This window comes from Pan troglodytes, chromosome 21 (assembly GCF_028858775.2).
Source record: "Pan troglodytes isolate AG18354 chromosome 21, NHGRI_mPanTro3-v2.0_pri, whole genome shotgun sequence".
Taxonomy (NCBI): domain Eukaryota; kingdom Metazoa; phylum Chordata; class Mammalia; order Primates; family Hominidae; genus Pan; species Pan troglodytes.
Window position 1 is genome coordinate 29,904,158 of NC_072419.2, and position 23,646 is coordinate 29,927,803.

At 39.8% G+C, this 23,646-nt stretch overlaps 1 protein-coding gene across 2 annotated transcripts in view; it reads right to left on the bottom strand.

Annotated features, from left to right (window-relative positions):
* Window positions 1-207: 207 nt before the first annotated feature.
* Window positions 208-23,646, bottom strand: part of NAPB (NSF attachment protein beta) — a 47,040-nt gene continuing 23,601 nt past the window's right edge. Inside the window, exons 3-11 of one of the 2 annotated variants that reach the window (XM_514551.9) lie at window positions 22,796-22,912; window positions 20,868-20,914; window positions 20,651-20,728; window positions 15,944-15,999; window positions 15,681-15,765; window positions 6,928-7,032; window positions 5,563-5,631; window positions 5,141-5,191; window positions 208-3,171 (exon numbers count right to left, since the gene is read on the bottom strand). In XM_514551.9, coding sequence (XP_514551.3) covers window positions 3,061-3,171; window positions 5,141-5,191; window positions 5,563-5,631; window positions 6,928-7,032; window positions 15,681-15,765; window positions 15,944-15,999; window positions 20,651-20,728; window positions 20,868-20,914; window positions 22,796-22,912 — 719 coding nt within the window. In that variant the 3' untranslated portion in view covers window positions 208-3,060. The remainder of the gene's footprint in view (window positions 3,172-5,140; window positions 5,192-5,562; window positions 5,632-6,927; window positions 7,033-15,680; window positions 15,766-15,943; window positions 16,000-20,650; window positions 20,729-20,867; window positions 20,915-22,795; window positions 22,913-23,646) is intronic. The other variant, XM_063803234.1, reaches the window with a different exon arrangement.

Sequence of the window (23,646 nt, forward strand, 5' to 3'; positions counted from 1 at the left end):
ACCCTCAGTCTGCAAAACCATTACGGTGCCCTGGAATTCCCAACAAATGACCGGAGCCTAGAGAGTATTAACGTCTGCTGCCTTAATCTTAACGGGAACAACTTGAAACAATGGAAGCTACTTTTGACCTATGCCAATTTAGCAACAAGACTCATCAAAATATTACTGATAATTTCCACTTTACAGGTTAAAATAAAACAAACATACTTTTTCTGCTAAGGTAGATTTATTGTTACACATGGTTAGTTTTCATAACGTAATCCCCTGCCCCAGAGCAACTCAGGACTCCATGGAGCAGGAAGCCTGCTCTTGGTCATAGCTCATACCACAGCAGGCAGGTCACGGGGGCATGCTGTGCTGCCAAGTCCTCCAAAGGAAGTCACAAAGGTTTGCATTTGGACATTTAAATCCACAAAATCAGGAGAAACAATAAATGCACAAGGGCTGGTGCATATACTTTGGTTACAGTGACGCCACCACACACGGTCACGACTGTGCAAAAATACTGCTTTCAAATCATTAAATAAAAAAAGGAACTCACACAAGCTATAAAAATGTTGCCACAAAAAGCAAAACTTTCCTCTAAGAAATATTAACTGACTTTGACTATGAACTAACTCCAGATTTGCTAAAGTACAAGAATTGTACCATAAATAATTATATTTTGTTCATAAGTAACATTCTATAAATCTTGAAGACCTAGCTCACAGGCATCTTGAAACATGGCACTGTCCTACATCCATGGGACATTTAAAGGAAGTAAGTTTGCACACCACTGACTGGGCTTTTCTCTCATTCTTTTTTTTAATCTTCTGGCAGGTCTCTTCTAGCCATTACAATTACTTTGATTCTTTTCATGTGAAATATTAAAAACAAAAATTAATTCTTAACCCCGGAACTGGTCCCACTGTTTATTGCAATACAAACAAGTGACCCTCTAATTGACACAACAAAATGTTACAAACATTATTGTTAAAAAAAATACCCCTTCAGACGGGTCTGTTGGAGTATAATGATGAAAGCTAAACATAATTGCCCGAAAATAAATCATGTGGTTTTTACTTTAAGTGGTCAGACCAGAAGATTCTTTAAACAAGTAGAAACAAACTACTTAAAACCAGAGGACTCAAGCTGCAGAACCACTCCTCACACCCCATTTTCACAAAAGTGCATTTGGCTGGTTGTAGGATATATTATTAGGTAGGGAAACAAAACCCCACTTTTCTCTCTGATCATTTTTTCATAAGAGATTCTAAGAGGGAGTGAAAAAGTACCAACTGGACTCCATTCCAGGTCTTACCTCTAGAGACAGCCAGCTCTCATTTAAGAATCTCAGAACTTGGAAGGAAGGAGGAAATCCACATTAAATTCTAGGGCCCAACAGACAGTGTCTTCATTGCCACCCCCAGTAGTGGGGACTACAGTGCACCTGTAGTCCCAGTAGATGCTCTGACATCACAGAGCTTCCTGCTCTACCAGCCCACCTCATGCATGTCACCACCATAACTATAGCCTGCAAGTCCTCGTGGCCACCTGTTGTGGATCCTCTACAGTCTGTCTTTGGCTGGCCCTTCCCACTTCCTTTCCTGCTACTTTCTCTTTCTTCCTAGACTGACCTACTCATCATTTCTCAAACAACCTGCAGTCGACCCTTGGCCTGGAAGCACTACCAATTCCAGTTGAGAGCCACCAAAAATGAAAACATCATTCCAATACTACTTACTACTACCTGACATAACATAGGAAGTTTCGTTACCTGTCATCAGTGAAGCTCCGTGATGTCAGAGTGTCTGCTGGGTTAAGTCTGGCAACACATTTCAAATATAAATCATTTAACTATAAAATATTCAGAGGACATTCAGGAGACAAGCGTATGTCTAAAGTACAATATCAGCATATAAATAGAATCAAGTTCATGAATCAAGATAGCATACATATATTATATAAACCAATTAAACACGACAGAGTTCAAACACATAAGCCAACATATTCCACCAGCTAAGAGAACCATCAAGTCCCCTGAGAAACAAGTTGGGGTTCTTGCCCACTTGGGCATACAGGACATTCCTGTACCACATTCACCCCACCTAACCCATCATGTACAATAAACAGGAAAATTACATACATTCATTCTCAAGCTTAACTTAGATAATCTATCCAGCCCTGACCAAGATTTCTATAGTCACAGCACAGAACACACCACCTCAACGTGGGAAAGTGTATAAACATGAAAATAATGAGCAGGCTATGCCAATTAAAATACTTCAATGTAAATATAAAGGGATTTCCACTCCAACTAAAAGTGAAAACTATCTCCAGAAAAAGAGAAAAATTCCATTTCTAACAGATCTTGTGATATGTGTGTGTGTGTGTGTGCACGCGTGTGTCTAAGTACAAATCAAATTCACTTTGACACTCATCCATACATGAAGCAAGTACTTCCAGAAAGCTCCTTTCCTCACAATGTGATGCCTACAGACCCTGGCTATTCTAAATTTTTGCCATGCACATGTTAGCATACGGAACAACACAAAAAGCAAAGAAACTAGTCACTAGCACCATCAAAATAATCACAGGATAACAAAAATAGAAATGATTTCTAATAAAGTTATAAACTCATTCCTAGTAACTGTCCTAAACTAAACACACATTTAAAGAACATATTCAGATGCCAAAGCACAGAGAAAATGCAAAGCATCTATGAGAACAACTGGGCTGAGTACTCAAGTCCAACGAAAAGGACATAAAAACACGTGGCAACATTAAACATAGGCTCCGCAAATACCAATGAAATATGAGGAATGAGATTCTGAAGTACTTCTCAGAAAACGCTGGGGGTTCTGATAAGCATGAAACAACCCATCATTACCACAAGATGAACTGGAGCCTCTCCTTCATTCATTTCACAGCAACACAGACTTGGCGAGCTTAAACAATACACAGGCCGTCTGGCTCATATGCAACAAAATTAAGCCATTAAATAGGCATCCCATAAAGATCACTTGACCCTAAGACAAAACTAAAGAGGAGTTAGCTGCATGCCACAAAGACAAAAACATTTCATTTTAGGTCTCCATCTCCTTCTCCATCCCCTTGGATGGACTTTTTGATGCGAAGCAACATGGTGGTCAGCCACTGATCCAAGCGAGATATTGAGTCAAATTCCTTCACCTAGTATAAGGAAAGAGGAACAGGAATTACCCCATGTAAATACATTAAAAACACAAAATAATAGTACCCCAAGCTGTTTATACCTTTACAGCCATAATCTACTAACTTTCTTCATCATTTGAAATTAATCATTCCAGTTTATAACTTTCTTCATTAAAAAATTGTTTATTTTTTCATTATCCTGTTACTATTTTGATACTAGTGACAAGTTCCTGGGCTTGACATTTCTCTGTTTTCAAACATGTGTAAGAAAAAAATTCATTAACAGTCATAATTATTGTGGCAAAAGAAACTGGATATTGTATAAAAATTTGAAAGGAATATGGAAAATTAATACTCACTGAACATGGGAAAACATTAATTACAGAGTTAGAATATGTATGGAAGCGGAATTAACACATTTCAATGCATTACCCAAAAATAAAATTACAATAGGATGAAAATGATGTGGTAGGCAAAAGTTAGACAGGGAAACATTCCTTTCCTCTATCACTCCTGAGCTGTGATGAACATGTTACAGGAGGCTACTGAGAAATTTGCTTGAGGCTGGATGTAGTGGCTCATGCCTGTAATCCTTGAAGTTTGGGAGGCCAAGGCAGGTGGATAGCTTAAGCCCAGAAGTTAAGAGACCAGCCTGGGCAACATGGTGAAACCTTGCCTCAACAAAAAATGCAAAAAAAAAAAATTAGCTGCGGGTGGTGGTGTGCACCTGTAGTCCCAGGTACTTAGGAGTCTCAGGTGGGAGGATCACCTGAACCCAGGAGGTTGAGGGTGCAGTGAGCCGTGATCACACCACAGCACTCCAGCCTGAGTGACGGAGTGAGGCTCTGTTTCAAAATATATAAAAACATTTTTTTTTTGCTTGATTCTAAACATGAGCTGGCAAAAGATGGAAAAACAAAAAGTATAAAGAAAAAAAACCCTCATATTTTTAATATATATATATATATTATTTATTTATTTATTTATTTATTTATTTTTGAGATGGAGTTTCACTCTTGTTGCCCAGGCTGGAATGCAATGGCATGATCTTGGCTCACTGCAACCTACACCTCCTGGGTTCAAGAGATTCTCCTGCCTCAGCCTCCCGAGTAGCTGGTATTACAGGCACACTCCACCATGCCTGGCTAATTTTTGTATTTTTAGTAGAGATGGTGTTTTGCCATGTTGGCCAACCTGGTCTCAAACTCCTGATCTCAGGTGATTCACCCGCCTTGGCCTCCCAAAGTGCTAGGATTATAGGTGTGAGCCACCGTGCCTGGCCACCTTCCATTTATTTCATGCCACAAATATAGCAAATTCTCACTACTTAGTTTTTATATTTTAAATTATATTTAATTTTTTTTCTTTTTTTTTTTTTTGAGACAGAGTCTCGCTCTGTCACCAGGCTGGAGTGCAGTGGTGCAATCTCAGCTCACTGCAACCTCTGCCTCCCGGGTTCAAGCGATTCTCCTGCCTCAGCCTCCCGAGTAGCCTGGGACTACAGGCGTGTGCCAGCATGCCTGGCTAATTTTTATATTTTTAGTAGAGACGGGGTTTCACCATGTTGGCCAGGATGGTCTCGATTTCCTGACTCATGATCTGCCTGCCTCGGCCTCCGAAAGTGCCAGGATTACAGGTGTGAGACGCCGTGCCTGGCCTTAACTAATTTTACTTTATACTTATTTATGGGTCAGATTATTTTCAAAAGAAAAAATTAAAACAGCAAATTATAAGAATATAAATGGAATATTTGCTCCTGAACTAGTCTCACAGCTAAATTAGTTTTGAGTGTAAGTCGAATCTCAGCATGGCTAATGGAACTGTTTAATTTGTGTGATATATAAAAGGTGACGTTTGGAAAATACATCTTAAGGTATGCTGGAGTCATGTTCAAATAAATGTTTAGAATTCACATAATGAAAAGGAAAAGAAGTTTCTTTAACTTAAATCTTCAAATAATGTACCATGTCCCAAACGCATAACTTACTGCTTCAGTGTAAGCTTCACTGTTCTGTTCTTCATGAGCTTCTAGGAGTTTCTGGTAGCATAAAAATATTTTAAAAAACAGTTCTGTAAGATGAAGTCCCATTTCTAAATATATACTTTAAGTATAATACCAATGTTGCCAAATATTGCACAAAACTGAGGAAATACTCATATACAAGTCAAGAGCCAAGTTAGGGATCTAGCTTCTGTAGTAACATTTCTCAGGTGCCTATTTCAGAACACAACTACATGTTTCTGACCTTAATTGCATTTGAACACCTATAATACGAAAGCAGGAAAGTACCAGGGCCCCTCAGTTAGCAGACTTTATAGATTAAAACTTCACTTCATACCCAATCCCACTTAGGTGTTGTCACCTAACAGAACAAAAGCATTTTTCTTCAAAGTTCTAATATTACTTACTTTCAATAATTTACATTCTCTTGAATCAGTAAATGCTGGAAACATTTCCTCATATTTCTCAAGAGCAAGCTGAGAGAGAAAAACCACTCATCAATTTCAGACTTACTAAACAAAGCTTTCAACATTCTATCAGCTTCAAATAAGATCTACCTATATCCTATCAAGTGTTGAAAAAGTATGTAGTTAAACTCAACAGCAGAATCAACATAGAAAATCTGTCTATTCTGAATTTTCCATTTCAATAAAGAATAACTTCTAAACTACTTTTTTCTGAGTTAGGCTGCTGCTGAGAAGACATTGTAAATGAAAATGAATTCTTAAACACTCACAGACCAGGTATCTGTATCCATCCATTAAATGGAGACGTTCTTAATACAGTCCAGATTCCAAATAAATTACATTTAGCTTCCTGCTTGAAGCTGACAGAAATAACAGTTTCTCTTACTGGCTTTAATTCTGCTCTTCCAACTCCAGACACTGGCCATGCCAAGGCTGCCTGTCTTTTTGCCTCTTGGCTCCCAGTGCTCACTGTGCTTTTCAACTTCTTCCCAGTCCTCACTCCAACACCATTTCTGAGCTTGCCTGTTGTTTTGGTTGTTTTTTAAATGGATATTATCCTACTCTTATTGTCTCCTCCTTTAGTTCCTTAATTTCTTTCTTTTTTTTTTTGAGACGGACTCTTACTCTGTCACCCAGGCTGGAGTGCAGTGGTGCGATCTCAGCTCACTGCAACCTCTGCCTCACAGGTTCAAGTGATTCTCCTGCCTCAGCCTCTCAAGTAGCTGGACTTACAGGCACCCGCCACCACACCCAGCTAACTTTTTTGTATTTTTAGTAGAAACGGGGTTTCACCATTTTGACCAGGCTGGTCTCGAACTCCTGACCTCAGGTGATCCACCCCACTTGGCCTCCCAAAATGCTGGGTTTACAGATGTGAGCCACCACGCCTGGCCCCCTTAATTTCTTTAAAGCAAAACTACTGAAAAAAAAATGGTGGCTACCAGTGAACATATACATATATTTAAGCCTATAGCACTAAATATTCCCAGGCAGTGCCCCCCATTCAAGTACCAGGCTCTACACTGCTTAGCTTCTGAGATCAGACGAGATTGGGTGTGTTCAGGGTGGTATGGCTATAAACTATCAGGTAACTTTTGAGAACAGCTTTGACAGCTGTTAAAAGATTACAACTGGGACACATACCACAGAATAATACTTATTTTTAATGTACCCGTTTATTCTTGGTACTAACATCAAAATGAAATGATACCAAGAACAAGAGAGAATGTGTACGTATTCTTATGGGTGAAATCTGTCAATCAGTGCTCAAGGAAATCAGTCAATCAATGCTGAAAAACTCCTTACCTTGGCATTCAACTCGTCTACTATGAAGTGGCAGAGGGCAGCTTTGAAGAAGTAATCCTTTGCACTGTATTTCAACAAAGGATTATCCATTGTGTTTGCCCCAACCTAGGCACAGAACGCAGAGTTAAATTTAAAAGATTTACCCTCTTATATCAGGCAAAGTCATTCTCATCTGTTGTCCTTTAGAAAATAATTATGTATCTTATGTTTGTTTAGCTATGAAATATATTATTTTATCCGAATACCATATAGTAGAAATTTTACTAGACAAGACCATTAAATACATCAAGTCTTAACCAGTTAAAAATAGCTCAGAAGAATTCTGCTTCCAATAAGATGGAGTAAACATCCTTTCCCCTAATCCTCCCACTAAGCACTACTAAAAGCCCAGGTCATTTTCTAAAAAACAAACGTTTCCCAAGGGAAAACGTGGTGGTGGGTTCCCTCGGTTTTCTTTTCCCTTCCTATATCCATGGCATGAAACTGAAGAACCAGCAACCCAGAAATGCCAGTATGCACAGATCAAAAGAGAAGAGACAAAAGCCTGCTCTCTCTGGCCAAAGGACTAGAAAAGGGGCAGCCCAGCAAGAGAGAAAACACTTAGACAATAACTGCTCTACTCCAGCCAAATATCACAGAAAAACTGAGGCCCTAACCCCATTTACATCATCAAAGGCTGAAGAAGGAGTCCTAAAGTCCATTCTTGAAAGACTGTAAGAAGCACCCCAATACCTCTGCTTAGGAGCTTCAGAGAAGGCCAAATAGGGAGCTGAGGCTTGATCCCCACCCAACCCCCTGACACTAAGGCAGTGCAGACCACACTGGGAGCCTGCATCCTGTCTCTGTCCAGCAGGAAAGAGGTTCCCCTTCTTTCTCCAGCTGGTGTGCTGTCAGAAGAGGTCTAGTGGAGGGTGAAGACTCTCACCGTACCAAGAACAAACCAGCACTGTGCTGGCAGAAACAGATAAGGAGAGGGGATGCCACTTCTGCCCAGGGCTGACTAGGCCCCTCAGGTGTCAACAGAGACCTGGTGGAAAGCTGACACTTTCTACCTCCACCTGGCAGTAATGAGGTAACATCCCCACCTTCCCCAGCCAGAGGAATCTCAAAGAAGGCCAACTGAAAGAGAACGTTTAAACAAGACCCAGTCTCATAACCTAATGTGCCAATGCCCTGTTTTCAATCAGAAATGACTTGTAATACCAAAAACACAGGAAGATCTCAAGCTAAATGAAAAAAGACCATTAACAGATGAGGGTTCCAGATGACGGAAATGTCCAAAATATCCCACGAAGATTTTAAAGAAGCCCTCATAAAAATGCTCCAAAAAGCAAGTACAATAACACCTGAAGCTAATGGAAAAATGGAAAGCATCCACAAAGAAAAAGGAAGCCACAGGAAAAAAGATATAAAGTAAAAACAAATAAAAATTTCAGAACTGAAAAAAAAAACAGTACCATACATAAAAAGTGGGTGGGCTCAACAGCAGGATGAAAGGGACAGAGGAAAGAAGCACTAAATGGAAGACAACAACAGGAACAACAGAGAGAAGACAAACTGACAAAAAGGAACAGAGCATCAAGGACCCATGGGATAATAAAACAGTCTCACTTTTGTGGCATCTGTGTTCTAGAAGGGGAGGAGAAAGAGAAAAGGGCTGGCTGGGCATGGTGGCTCACGCCTGTAATCCCAGCACTGTGGGAGGCCAAGGCAGGCGAACCACTTGAGGTCAAGAGTTCAAGACCAGCCTGGTCAACATGGCGAAACCTTGTCTGTACTAAAAATACAAAAATTAGCCAGGTGTGGTGGCAAGCACCTGTAGTCCCAGCTACTTGGGAGGCTGAGACAGGAGAATTGCTTGAACCTGGGAGGCAAAGGTTGCAGTGAGCCAAGATCGCGCCATTAAACTGGCACACCTGGGCGACAGAGCAAGACTCGGTCTCAAAAAAAAAAAGGGAAGCTGAAAAAGTACTTGAAGAAATAACTGCTAAATGATTCTCAAATTTGACAAGAAACATAAACCTACAGATTCTGTAAGTTTAGGGAAACTCAAATAGCTTAAAACCAAATATATCTATCCAAGCCACATTATAATTAAACTTCTGAAACTAAAAGAAAAAAAATTATGAAAGTGTCTAGAGAATAACACCTTTTTTATAGGGGAAAACAAGTTGAATGACAGCAGACTTCTCATCAAAAACAATGGAGGCCGACTAGGCGTTGTGGCTCATGCCTGTAATCCCAGCACTTTGGGAGGCTGAGGTGGGTGGATCACTTGATGTCAGAAGTTTGTAAAACCATGGAAGCCATAAAGTGCACATTTTTGAAACTAAAGGAAAAGAACAGTCAACTTAGAATTATACTCCCAGGAAAACTATGTTTCAGAAATGAAGGCAAAATCAAAACGTTTCCAGATAGGGGAAAACTAAGAAAATTTGTTGTCAGCAGACCTACCCTAAAAAAATGACAAAAGGAGGTTCTCTAAATAGAAAGGAAACAATAATCTTGGAACATCCAGAAGAAAGAACATGGTAAGCAAAAATATGGGTAAATATAACAGGCTTTCTTTCTTGAGTTTTCTAAATTATGTTTGATGGCTGAAACAAAAATTCTAACATTGACTCATGTGGTTCTAAATGTATGCAGAGGAAACATTAAGACAACTATATATTGAATAGGGGGAGTAAAAGAACAGAAAGGGAGGTAAGATTTCTATATTTCACCAGAACTTATAAAATGATGACACCAACCTACAGCATTTAACCACAAAAGCTACACAAAGATATATACCATTGATTCTCCAACAACACTGGTTTAAACTGTGTGAATCCACTTATATATGGATTTTTTCAACCAAATGTGGATTGAAAATACAGTATTCTTAGGAATTCAACACCCATATAAATGAAAGGCAGACTTTTTTATATGTGAGTTCCACAGGGCCAACTGTGGGACTTGACTATGCACAGATTTTGATATATGAGAGAGGTCCTGGAACTAATCCCCTGTAGACACTGAGGAATAACTGTACTTAGAAACACTAGAAAATCAAGTAGGCTGGGTGTGGTGGCTGACGCCTATAATCCTAGCACTTTGGGGAACCGAGGTGGGCAGATGACTTGAGCTCAGGAGCTCAAGACCAGCCTGGGCAACATGGCAAAACCCCATCGCTACAAAAAGACTTGAGCTCAGGAGTTCAAGACCAGCCTGGACAACATGGCAAAACCCCATCGCTACAAAAAATAGCCAGGTGTGGTGGTGCATGTCTGTAGTCTCAGCTATTCTGGAGGCTAAGGCTGAGGTGGGAGGACTGCTTGAGGTTGGGAGGTGGAGGCTGCAGTGAGCCAGGGTCGCACCATTTCCCTCCAGCCTGGGTGACAGAGTGAGACCCAGTCTCAAAAAAAAAAAAAAAAAAGAAAGAAAAAAAAGAAAAGCAACCCATAAAAAGGTTGGAAAAAGAAAACAGAGAAACAAAAAGCAAAGAATAGAAAGCAAAAACTAAAATGGCAGAAAGCAGAATTAAGCCCTAACATATAAATAACTGCATTAAATGTGAATGACCTAAATACACCAATTGAAAAACAAAGATTGGCACAGTGGATTAAAAAACAGGATCCAGGCTGGCTGTGGTGGATCATGCCTGCAATCCCAGCACTTTGGGAGGCCAAGGCGGGTGTATCACCGAGGTCAAGAGTATGAAACCAGCCTGGCCAACATGGTGAAATCCTGTCTCTACTAAAAATACAAAAATCAGCCAGGCATGCTGGCACGCACCTGTAATCTCAGCTACTCGGGAGGCTGAGGCAGGAGAATTACTTGAACCCAGGAGGTGGAGGTTGCAGTGAGCCAAAATCACTCCACTGCGCTCCAGTGTAGGAGACAGAGCAAGACTCTGTCTCAAAACAAACAAACAAAAAAAAACAAGATCCAACTACAAGAAACTCACTTCAGTTATAATGATATAGACAGGCTGAAAGAAAAAGAATGGACAAACATATCATATAAACATTAATCAAAAGAAACCAGGCAGGGCTATAAAGTGGATAAAGTAGACTTGAGCCAAGAAAATTACCAGAGACAGAGAAGGACATTATGTAATGATAAAAGGGTCTCTCCAGCAAGAATAGCAATCCAGAGCTGCAAAGTATGTGACGCAAAGACTGACACAATGAAAGAAGAGTCAGACAAATCCACAACTACAGTTGGAGATTTTAACACCCAACTCTCAACAATGGATAGAATTAGAAAGAAAATCAAAGGCCAATCGCAGTGGCTCACAACTGTAATCCTAGCACTTTGGGAGGACAAGGCAGGCAGATCATTTGAGGCCAGGAATTCGAGACCAGCCTAGCCAACATGGCACACACCTGTAATCCCAGCTACTCGGGAGGCTGAGGCACGAAAATAGTTTGAACCTGGGAGGTGGAGGGTTGCAGTGAGCTGAGATCAAGTCACTGCACTCCAGCCTGGGTGACAGAGCAAGACTCTGTCTGAAAGAAGAGAAAGAAGAGAAAGAGAGAGAGAGAAAGAGAGAGAGAGAAAAAGAGAAAGAGAGAGAGAGAGAGAAAGAGAGAGAGAGAGAGAAAGAGAAAGAAAGATAGATAGATCAGCAAGTATATTACAGAACTCGACAATGCCATCATCCAACAGGAGCTAATCAACATTTATAAACATCACCCAATAACAGCATAATCATAAAACATATGCCAAGATAGACCATATCTAGGCCATAAAACAAAACAAATTTATAAGAATTGAAATCACGCAAAAATATGTTATCTAACCACAAAGGAATTAAAAATAAGTCAACAATAGAAAGATTACAGAAAAATCTCTGCTAGACACTTGGAAATTAAATAAAACACTACTAAATAATCCATGGGTCACTGAAGTCTCAAGGGAAATCAATAAATCCAACTAACTGAATAAAAATAAAAGTATAATGATATAATAAAATTGGGAAGTAGCCAAATGTATGAAAGGGTAACTGATAACACTAAAAATGCATACATAACAAAGATGAAAATCAGCAAGCTAAACTTCCATGTCAAGTACCCAGAAAAAGAGCAAAACAAATCCAAAGAAAACAAAATGGAGGAAATAACAATAAAAACAGAAATCAGTGAAAATAAAAACAAAAAAAGAGAAATAATTGAATTCTACCAAACATTTAAAGAGGAATTCACACCAATCCTTTACAAACTCTTCCAAAACACAGAAGAGGAAGAAGACATCCTAATGCATTCTGAGACCAGAAATACCTTGATTCCAAAACCAGACAAAGACACCACAAGAAAACTAACGATCAATATCCTTTATGAACATAGACATAAAATCCTCAACAAAATGTTAGCAAACCAATTCTGGCACTTACAAAAAGTAAAGTCAGCCACAAGGGTGGTCAACATCTATGTCACTGGACCCCAATAAAAACTCAGAACACCACGTTCAGGGGAGCTTCCTTGGTTGGCAGCAGTCTACGCTTATTTTCACTTATTACTGTGGGGGGAAGTAAGTGCTGTTTACATAACTCCACTGAGAGCCGACAACTGAAAGCTCTTCCTGGAAGTCTCCTAGACCCTGACCTATGAGTCTCTCCTTTGAGTTTAATCTGTACCCGTTTGCTGTAATAAACCATAATTGTGAGTATAACAGCTTTCAGTGGGTTCTGTAAGTTTGTCTAACAAATTATTAATAAACTTGAGGGTGTTCTTGGGAAACCCCTCAAAGTTTGCAATGACCAAGTAGAATTTATTCCAGGAATGTAAGGTTGGTTCAACATATGAAAATCAATCAATGTAATCTACAATATTAAGCTGATTAGGACAAAAACCACATGCTTATCTCAATTGATGCAGAAAAAAGTTTGACAAAGGACAAAAACCATGTTTATCTCAATAGATGCAGAAAAAAGTCTGACAAATAAAGGACAAAAATCATATGTTTATCTCAATAGACACAGGAAAATGCCTGACAAAATCCAATACCCTTTGATGATAAAAACACTCAACAAACTAGGAAGAGAGGGGAACTGCCTCAAACTGATAAAAGCATTTACCAAAACCCCACTACTGATATCTACCGATATCACACTTAATATGAAAGACCAAAAGTTTTCCTTACAAGATCAGGAACAAGACAAGGATGTCTGCTCTTGTCACTTCTATTCAACACTGCACTGGAGATTCTAGCCAGGGCAACCGAGAAAATGAAGTAAAACACATTCATATTGCAGAGGAAGAAGTAAAACTATTGTTATTTGCAGATAACATGATTTTGGATATAGAAAACCTAAGAAATCCACACAAAAAAAACCTATTAGAGCTAATAAACAAGTTTGGCATGGTTGCAGGACAAAAAATTGATATACAAAATTCAACTGTATTTCTATACACTAGCAGTTAACAATCTTAAAAGGAAATTAAGAAAATAATTCAATTTGTAGTAGCATCAAAAAAAATAAAATACTTTGGAGTATATTTCACCCAAGAAATACAAAACTTACACACCAAAAACTATAAAACATTGTTGAGCAAAATGAAAGAAGATCCGAATAAATATAAAAGGAACTCTGTATTCATAGACTGTCAGACTTAGTATTGTTAAGATGGCAATACTCTGTGATGACTGATTTTATGTGTCAACTTGAGTGGGCTACAGGGTGCCCAGATATTTGGTGTTATTCTGAGTGTGTCTGTGGGGTGTTTCTGAATGAGATTAACGTTTGCATCAGTAGGATGAGTAAGCAGATTGCCCTCCCCAATGTGGGTGGGCCTCATCCAATCTACTGAAAACCTGAATAAAATAAAAGGTTAAAAGGAAGAATTCATTCTCAATGCCTGTCTTAGAGCCAGGACACTGGTATTCTCCTGATTCAGACTTGGACTCAGATTAGAAATTACATCATCAAATCTCCTGGTTCTGAGGCCTTTGGATTTGGACTGGAGCTATACCATTGGCTCTCCTGGGTCTTCAGACTGCAGATCTTAGGCCTTCTCAACCTATATAATCAAGCAAATCAATTCCCTCCAGTAATTTCTCTCTCTAAACACACATACACACTCACACACACACATACACCCCTACACCTCTTATTGGTTCTGTTTCTCTAGAAAACCCTAAAACCACTCCAAATTGGTATGCACATTCCATACAATCCCTATCAAAATCCAAGCTGGCTACTTTGCAGAGATTGACAAGCTGATCCTAATATTCGGATGAAAATGCAAGGGATCTGGAATAGCCAAAACAATTCTGAAAAAGAACAAAAAGCTGGAGGACTCACACTTACTGACTTCAAAACTTACTGCAAAGTTACAGATATAAACAGTATAATACTGGCACAAAGATGGATAAATAGATCAATGGAATAGAGAGCCCAGAAGTAAGCCCTCATATTTCATATGGTGAAATAATTTTCAATAAGGGTCTTAATACCATTCAATAGTTAAAATATAGTTCTATTCAACAATCGGTGCTAGAAAAACTGGATATCCACATATAAAAGAATAAAGTTGGACCCTTACCTCATACTATATACAAAAATTAACTCAAAATGGATAAAAGACCTAAACCTAACAGCCAAAACTATACAATTCCTATAACAAAACAGAAAGGAAAAGCCTCATGATATCAGATTTAGCGATGATTTCTTCTATATAACAAAAGCCAGACAAAGAAAAAATAGACAAACTGGACTTCAAAAATATGAAAGACTTCAGTGAATCAAAGGACATTAATAACAGAGTCCAGAGACAACCCACAGAATGAGAGTAAATACTTGCAAATCACATATCTAATAGGGGATTAATATCCAGAATATATAAAGAACACCTAAAACTCACCACCAAAAAACAAACAGCCAAATTAAAATCCGGAGAAAGTACTGGAATAGACATTTCTCCAAAGATATACAAATGGCCAATAAGCAAATAAAAAGATGCTCAACATCACTAGTCATTAGGGAAATAACAATCAAAAACAGAATGAGACAACATTTCACACTCATTAGGGTGACTATTATTTAAAAAAAAAAAAACAAAACAAACCAAAACAAGTATTGGTGAGGATGTGGAGAAACTGGAACACTGTGCATTGCTAGTGGGAAGGTATAATGGTGTAGCCACTGTGAAAATGTCTGGCAGTTCCTCAAAAAGTTAAACATGGACTTACCACATGGTCCAGCAACTGCAATTCTATTCCCAGGTATGTAACTAAGAGAACTAAAAACACCGCCACAAAAACTTTAACACAAATGTTCACAGCAGCATTATTGATAATAGCCCCAAAGTGGAAAAACCCCAAACATCCATAAATTGATAAATAAACCATGAGGTATTAGCCACGAAAAACAATGACATACTGACATTTGGTATGACATGGATGAACCCTGAAAACAATACACTAAGTGAAAGATGGCAGTCACAAAAGGCCACATGGTATGTGATTTCATACATATTCAAGGTTCAGAATAGACAAATCCATATAGACAGAGAGTAGATTGTGAGAGTAGATTGTGTCTTCCAGGGACTAGGAGGAAAGAATGGACTGCTGGGCTTCTTTTGGGGATGATTAAAATGTTCTGGAATTAAGTAGTGGTGATAGTTATACAACTTTGTGAACAGACTAAAAACCGTTGAACTGTACTCATTACGTGATGTGTGGATTATATCTCAATAAACAGAAAAATAAAAAGTTTAATTTTGAAAAATTATTCAGACAACTTCTCTCCAAGGAAACAACAGTATCCTCACCTGCTCATAGATCTCAATGGCTTTCTGGTACTGCTCAAGCTGGGCAGCATATGCTGCCACCTTCAGCAGACACTTGTTTGCTGAGCTGAAATCAAGAACCAAAGCAGAGTGAGTAACAAGCCAATGGAAAAATAAAAGATGTGCACTGGGCCTCAGTACATCTTCATTTGGTATAGTCAAATACACTCACAAAGTATAAAGAAGTATTTTTTTATCACACATAATAAAACCCATTAAATCATATTAAGAAAAGTAATACTTGCCTGTTGGATTCTTCTCCTTTGTAATAATCAGCAGATTGTTCATAATGTGCAATAGCCTGAAAACATACATATTTTATTCACACACAATTTATTTGGAGAGCTGCATTTTAAAACTACATTTGCATAGGTATTTTTCCATAAATAAACCTACTCTACCAGCAAACTTTTCACAACTCGGCCTACTTTCTTTAGGAAATACAAGAAAGCATGCACCTCTGGAAGCAGAATGCTTGCTGACCATCAAAATCTGTTTCCCCCTCCCCACATGGCATATGCCCAGCTACACCACTTCCTCAGCTTCCTCTGTAGTGAGGGGCAGCCTATGACTAGTTCTCTCCAGTGGAATGTAAACAGACATGTTGGGGGCCACTCCCAGGCTTGGGCCATGTATCTCACTTTGCATCCTCCTCCAGGCCTTCCACTTCCCATGAGCTAGGAGGGCTATGACCAAGTCCAGAGTGACACTGTAAGCTAGACACCAAAATGGCAGAACTGTCAGACAGGTTCCTAAGTAATTACAAAGGACACAAGGTACCTCCAACCCAGTGTCTCTACCACTGTCAAACCCTTAGCAGCCACACTGGATTGTTAGAGAGCTATGAAGCCCTAATTACACCTTACGTCTATGACTTGCAGCACAGACTACACACACTAATACCTTAAGTGTCACCTAGAATAAGGGTGTTGCCGTCAATCTAAAATATATGGCATCAAGTGGAGAAGAAACAGAGATCACAAGCCAGAAAGCTAGAAGTCCTTGTCATGCTGTGGTAGAAGTTAGTGAAATCAAGCACGTGACAACTCAGAAAAAAGAACTGGTGTCGGCCAGGTGCCGTGGCTCATGCCTGTAATCCCAGCACTTTTGGAGGCCGAGGAGGGTGGAATACCTGAGGTGAGGAGTTCAGGACTAGCCTGGCCAACATGGTGAAACCCTGTCTCTACTAAAAAGATACAAAAATTAGCCGGGCGTGGTGTGGGCACCCGTAATCCCAGCTACTTGGGAGGCTGAGACAGGAGAACTGCTTGAACCGGGGAGGCAGAGCTTGCAGTGAGCTGAGATCGCGCCATTGCACTCCAGCCTGGGTGACAAGAGTGAAACTCTGTCTCAAACAAACAAAAAAATAGGTGTCTACCGGAGTCCAAAACTAAGCAAAATGGCTGAGAAGAGTCAGATGATAGTGTGTGCTGCTGTTTTTAGCACAGTTTTGTAAGAGCTGAACTCTGCAAAGAATCAGCTGGTTTGTAGATGGTGGTAGACAGCCTTAGAAATAAAGCTCTCATAAGATTGAAAAAACCTTCTATACCCCAAATAACAAGAGGTAAGTATGAGCAGCTCTTTAAACCAGGGCTCTAGCCAAAGTTTTTCTCTAACAGGTCAGACAAGAAATATTTTAGGTTTTGTGCATCTTTGTTGCAACTACTCAGCTCTCTTGTGGTAGCATAAAAGCAGCCATACACAAGATATAAATGAATAAGTGTGGTTGTGGTCCAATAAAACTATATTTATGACCAATGAAATTTCTAATTTCATATAATTTTTACACATCGCAAAATGCTTTTTTCTCTCAAGGATTAAAAACCGTAAAAACCATTTTTAGCATGCAAACATACAGAAGCAGGTGGTGGGTTTGCAGGATGCTTGAATGACAAAGGTTTCACAGCAAATGCAAATGAGGGAGCTAGCAGTCTCTGAAAATCAGATTAAAGGTGCTGCCTTTCCGCCCAAGCCCATTAGTTAAGTGGCTTCAAGGCAGCTCCTAGTGAGTTAGAAGAGATTCGCAGGGACAAGAAAACAAATAAAACAAAACAGGCCATGGAACTACAGGCAGCTTTCATTTGTGATGCACTTTGTCTTCATTCACTTAGCATCTGTTACTGAGCACCCACTTTGTAAATAGGCATCATGCTAGGCTCAGGGCTGTGATGGTGAGCGAACAGTCATGGGCCCTGCCCTCACAGAGCCCACATTTTAGAGGGTGGAGATGTACCTTCATCAGGTAATCTCACATGTGTGTACATGACAGCTCTGACAGGTGTTCCAAAGAAATATTTTCTTCCAGAGAAATAGTTTCTTGCAGACTATTTCTGTGTGTGACTAAGTATTTGCAAAAAGAGAACCATAGTACACCTGTTCTTTTATAGCTGCATTTTAAAATTCAGTATTCGTGAAGGTCAGGCATGATGGTCCATGCCTGTAATCTCAGCATTTGGGAGGCCAAGATGGGAGGACTGCTTGAGTCCAGGAGTTTGAGACCAGCCTGGGCAACATGAAAAGACCTCATTTGTATGAAAAATTAAAAAATTAGCCGGGCATGGTGGCACATGCCTGTAGTCTCAGCTACTTGGAAGGCTGAGGTGGGAGGATCGCTTGAGCCCAGGAGGCTGAGGCTACAGTGAGCTGTGTTCATGCCACTCCAACCTGTCCAGCCTGTGCAACAGAATGAGGCACATGCCACCATTCCTGGATAGTTTTTTTTATTTTTATTTTTAGTAGAGATGGGGATTTCTCATGTTGCCCAGGCTGGTCTTGAACTCCTGGGCTCAAGTGATCCTCCTGCCTTGGCCTCCCAAAGTGGTAGGATTATAGGCATCAGCCACTGTACCTGGCCTTTTTTTTTTTCAAGAGAAAAAAAGAGTATGTCACATTTCATTTTATCTGTTCTCAAGTTTATGGAGACCCATGTGTTGGAGACCATGCCTGGGCAGCAGAAATGACACAGCACTGCAGGCTCCTGCCCCAGAGTGCCCTTCTGACCACTGTGAAAGAGGAAGCTGGAACAGGAGCCTCTGCTGGCAAAGATGCTCTGCGCACAGTGCTCATCCCCGCAAGACTCACTCAAACCTAAATAAAGATACTGTGGCCATCCCAGACACCCTGACCAAATAAATACCCCAGCCACACCAGATCCATCTCCCTCCCGTTCCATCATCAATTCCACACCAGGGAACAAAGGAGGTTCAGATCCAGCTCCATCACCTGCCTCCAGGATCCACAGATAACCTTCCAAAGAGAAGGCTCACACACACGTCAATGCACAGGGTGGCCCTGACTTGATCAAGATCAGGGAGTATCCTCAGAAAAGTATGGCAATTATAAAAAAAAAAAAGGTCAAATAATAAATTTTATGTAACAAATATGAGCAAATTTTGTGCTGAATAACCAACAGGTGGAGGTCACACAGTCAAAAGAGTGAATGTTAACAATGCCAGTCCAATTTCAGTAACGCCTAGCAGATCCTTCCCCAGACCAGGAAGACTCCATTTGGTATGGTGGAGGTAGGGGTAGCAAATATTTAGCAAATATTTAGACCCCACTAGGTCCCAGAGTTCTGGGCTCTTGGGACACATCAGCAAAGCAGAGACAAAGCTCTCTGCTGACACGTGTGCCCAATCTGGTGGAGGGAGAGAGACAACCAATATGAGAATGATGAGCAAGCATATGAGAGGGCATATTGTAAGGAGACATCTGCTCAGCAATACAAGAAGTTAAGTGAGGTGTGTGGGGATCTACTATGTCTTCCTGGGGGGCTAAATTAACTAGGGGGTCATAATAGTTAATCATGGAAATAGGTAATAAATGAGCAAAAATGGAAGGGCACGGGGAAGTTAGCCATGTGGACTTGAAAGATGTGAGGAGTCAGCCACGTGGACATCTGGGGAAGAGCTTTGCAGACAGAGGAAATCATGGATACAAAGGTCCTGAGGCAGGAGCGCTCATCTGGCAAGTGTGCGGAACAGCAAGGAGGCCAGGATGGCCGTGCAGGGTATGCAAGAGGAGGAGAATAACAGAAAAGAGGAGAGGCCAGGCCACACAGGTGCATGGGGAGTGTGGGGCTGGGAGGAAGCAATTCAGTGGAGCCACGAAGGCTCTGCACAGCTCCAGCTGTTCCTCTTAGTGAAAGGGGTCTAATGACTGTCAGCAGTAGAGAAACAGAGTATGATGCAATGCTTAGAAGGCTCACTCTGGCTACTCTGTGGCATGGGGATGTGGGGTTGGCAAGGTAGGGAGAGCAAAAGCAGGGAGACCGGTTTGAAGGATCCTGCAGCGATCAAGTGTGAGCTGGGAGACAAGGTAGTGAGTTGTGCCAAGACTTGGGAGCAGGAAGGACACCGCTCACAAAAATTGCTCACAGGTTGTAGAGAAAGAGAAAAGGCAAGGAAGCCTGTAGTTTAGGGGGGAACACTGGGTTGGGGACATCTGAGAATCCAGTCCCAGACATGTTGGGTTAGAGATGACTGCTGGACAAAGTGGAGAGGTCAGCAGGCAGGTGGATACAGGAATCTAGCATTTGGAGAGAGGTCTAGGCTGCAGTCAGATTTCTGAGTCACTGGCACACAGATACTTAAAGCTGTGATGCTGACTGAGTGTACAGAGGTGACCTCTTACACTTTCTTCACTGGGCCTTAGAGTACTAAGCAATACAGCTGAAGGTTCTTTTGGCAATGCTAATGTTCTGACATGAATCAGAGAGAGTGGAAACAACAGGTGATCTCTGTAAATCTTAACCAGCTCTCATGTCTTAGATGTCCACTCCAGGAAAACAGCCCATCTACTTAGCCAGCTAGTAGACTTTGCCAGAAAGTCTCCAGGCAAGGCCATCTATGACCACTCTACACCTACGATCACTCTCAAACTGAGGAGAGGTGAGTTCTTTGAGTCAGCTTATCTGCCTGCTTCACATCTGAGGAAGTGTGCCCACTGCTTACCTTCTCAATGTCTACAAGTTCAGTCTCATAGATCTCTGCAATAGTAATGTGGTGCTTGGCTGCAATTGTAAACCTTCCCTAGGGGAAAAAACAAGAAACAGTCACACACCGATTTTACCTATCTGAATGCCAGTTTGGGAACATAAAAAAGAAAGATAGAACTCTAAGCCATCTCAAGACTCCACCCCACAGCCACTCAAGCAATGCAATGTCTTACCATGTCTGTGTAAATGTCGATGGCTGCATTTAAGCAGTTGATAGCCTCTGAAGCGTAGGCATTTAAGAAAAACAATGAAAAATCCATTCAGTCAAAGAGGGTTCAGGTGAGGCTGTCTTCTTGGCTGTTATTAGAACGTTAATGAGGTATAATTTTGGAGTGGAGGGTGGGCAGGTTAGTGAGAAGCAAACAAAAATCATGCACAAGTCCAGATTCATCAGCATGGCTTTGTTCCCAGCAGCTATAGTATAATTTAGGGAACTGTAGCTGGAGTAACATTGGCTTAGTTACTCTTAACCTTAAAGTGAGGACTCCATCCAGGCAAAAGACTGTATTATAAAGAAAATAAAACCATAGAGGTTGTCACCAACACTGATAAATTGTATCTGCTAAAATATGAATGCAAACATATTCCTCATTAATACCATGCATATATATTAATTTTGGAACATGGCACCACATCACAAGAACAATCACCTCAATAGATTCTACTCTCCATGCAGCCAAAAGCAAAAGCACTTTGAAATGCCTATTCAAACAACCCTTAAGCAAAGTCAACATTCTGTATAATGTTCAAAGATGCTAAATTGTAGCATACTAACAAAATGAAGAAACAAATCTAATAAATAATAATGCTAATAAATTTTACTAATTTTCTAAACAAGTGAACCAAAAAATTTTCCCTATCATAAAATGATGGTGTTTATAATGCTGGCATACAGTGACAGCTCCAAGTTTATTACGTTTGGTTTAAAGAGGCAGCAAAGTAGAAAAGCCTGACTACAAAATTAGAAAGGTAAGCAGATGAACAAAAATTAAAACAATTTCCCTCTAAACTACATAAAAAATGTGGATCCCTGTTACACCTTTTAAAATACAGAATATAAAGAGAAAAATAATCTATCAATAATCCCGCTCAAATCCGTTGTTAGTACTCAGATGTACTTTTCTTTTGTGTTTATTAGACACATTTCTATATGCACAAACTTTTTTCTGAAAATGAGATTATACAACATTCAGTCTCATGTGCTTCTTTAATTGATGTGTAAACATTTACCAGGTCACTGAAGATTCTCTGAAACCAGGGATTTTAATGCCTGCACCATATTCTAAAGTACTGATGCATTACAATGTTACCACTCTAACAGCTTATTTAACCTGTGTCCAGTTTGTCACTTTGGGAAATAAACTGTGATTAACCCTTATACCAAAGGTATTGAAGATACCCTATTTCTTTATGACATATTTATTCTCAAAATTTGGGATCTGTGTGTTAAACAAAATGGACTGCTAAAAGAAAAAGGAAAAACACAAAATTTCCACTGTGCACGCGTGTGGAAGGTAAGAAATTAATACTTTTAATTACACTCTTCTAACTAAAAAGAAATAATCTTTGCAAAATTTTACCACATTAAATATCCAATTGCATTCTTTCCTCAAAACAAATACTTTGAAAAACTTTTTAAAAAACCAAATGGATACTGTATGAATCAGACTTTTTAACGATTGAATATTACAATCTCCCATTAACTGGATCTGAAAACTCCTTAGGTATTTAGGAGTAAGGGAACATAAGAGTTTCCTTTTATGAACAATATACATTTTCACAAAATTAAGATATAAGAAGTCTTAGATAAAATTAAAGGTAATTTCCAAAAAATTCTCTAAAATGCAATATAAATAAGAGTTTAATTAAATGATGCTATAAACAGCCAGTATAAATTTAACATAATTTCTCCTCATAAAAGCCCCCAAATGATTAAAAAAGAAAAATCCCTAAGGTTATCAAAATTCTCTATTATTCCAAAATACAAAAATTCCTTTTTACCAGGACTTGAAAGCACACCAACACTGACCTTAACGTTGAGGGAAGTACTGACTGGTTAGTTACACACAGAGATAGCATGCTACATGCCTGGCTGTCTTACCTTGGGGATCTGCCTTTTTGTAAGCATTTCCAGCATCCACAAAGCTGGTAGCGGAGTCATGTTTGCTCTGAAGCTGCATGTGGAGCTTGGCTGCCTGACAAAATGCGTTTCCTGCAGCTGAAGAAGACACTACAATTAAACACAGAGGAACAAGTCCCCCCCAGAGCAGCCCATGCTGTAAGCACTGGACCTCCCTAGAAAAATTATATTCCACTGAAAAGAAGCATTCTAGTCAGAAGCAAAAATCCATGTGGTCCAGTGCACCTCGGGCAAATATTAAAATAACCAGAATCAAGTCAAACAGCGATGAAAGCTTCTCCACCTCAGCTCCAGCAGACTTTCCAAGTGTCCCTGGGCACTAAGCCACTATTCCCTGATCTGGCCATTCAATACCAGTAGCCAAGTCTTGGGCTACTCAATTCAATTCCACTAACATATAATAAACATCAGCTAAGGGCTTCAAGCCACAAATGATTAAAGAAAGGTAAAACACTGAGCGCAAAGATATTTGCTCACTTTTCTATCTTAGTGTCTCCTACACTTAGCTGTTGGTGTGGAAGAAACTGCTAATGAAGGCTTCATGGATAAAGTAAGTTTCCTAAAAAGTGAAAATCAGGCCCACAATTTTGAAATTCAAAAAAGTCTAAAAATCCAAATTTTTTTCTTTACTTTATAGCAAAATCTGACTGAAATTTATATGAGGTTTAATCTATTTTACCCCATTTAGTGTGAGAATTTACAAATTTCCCTGCAGAATCACTGATGGATCTGGTTGTGGGGTACCGCCCAGGTCTCCAACTGGGACACAGTACAACATGTAAGGTACATGAACTAATCTTTTTCAGAAAAGG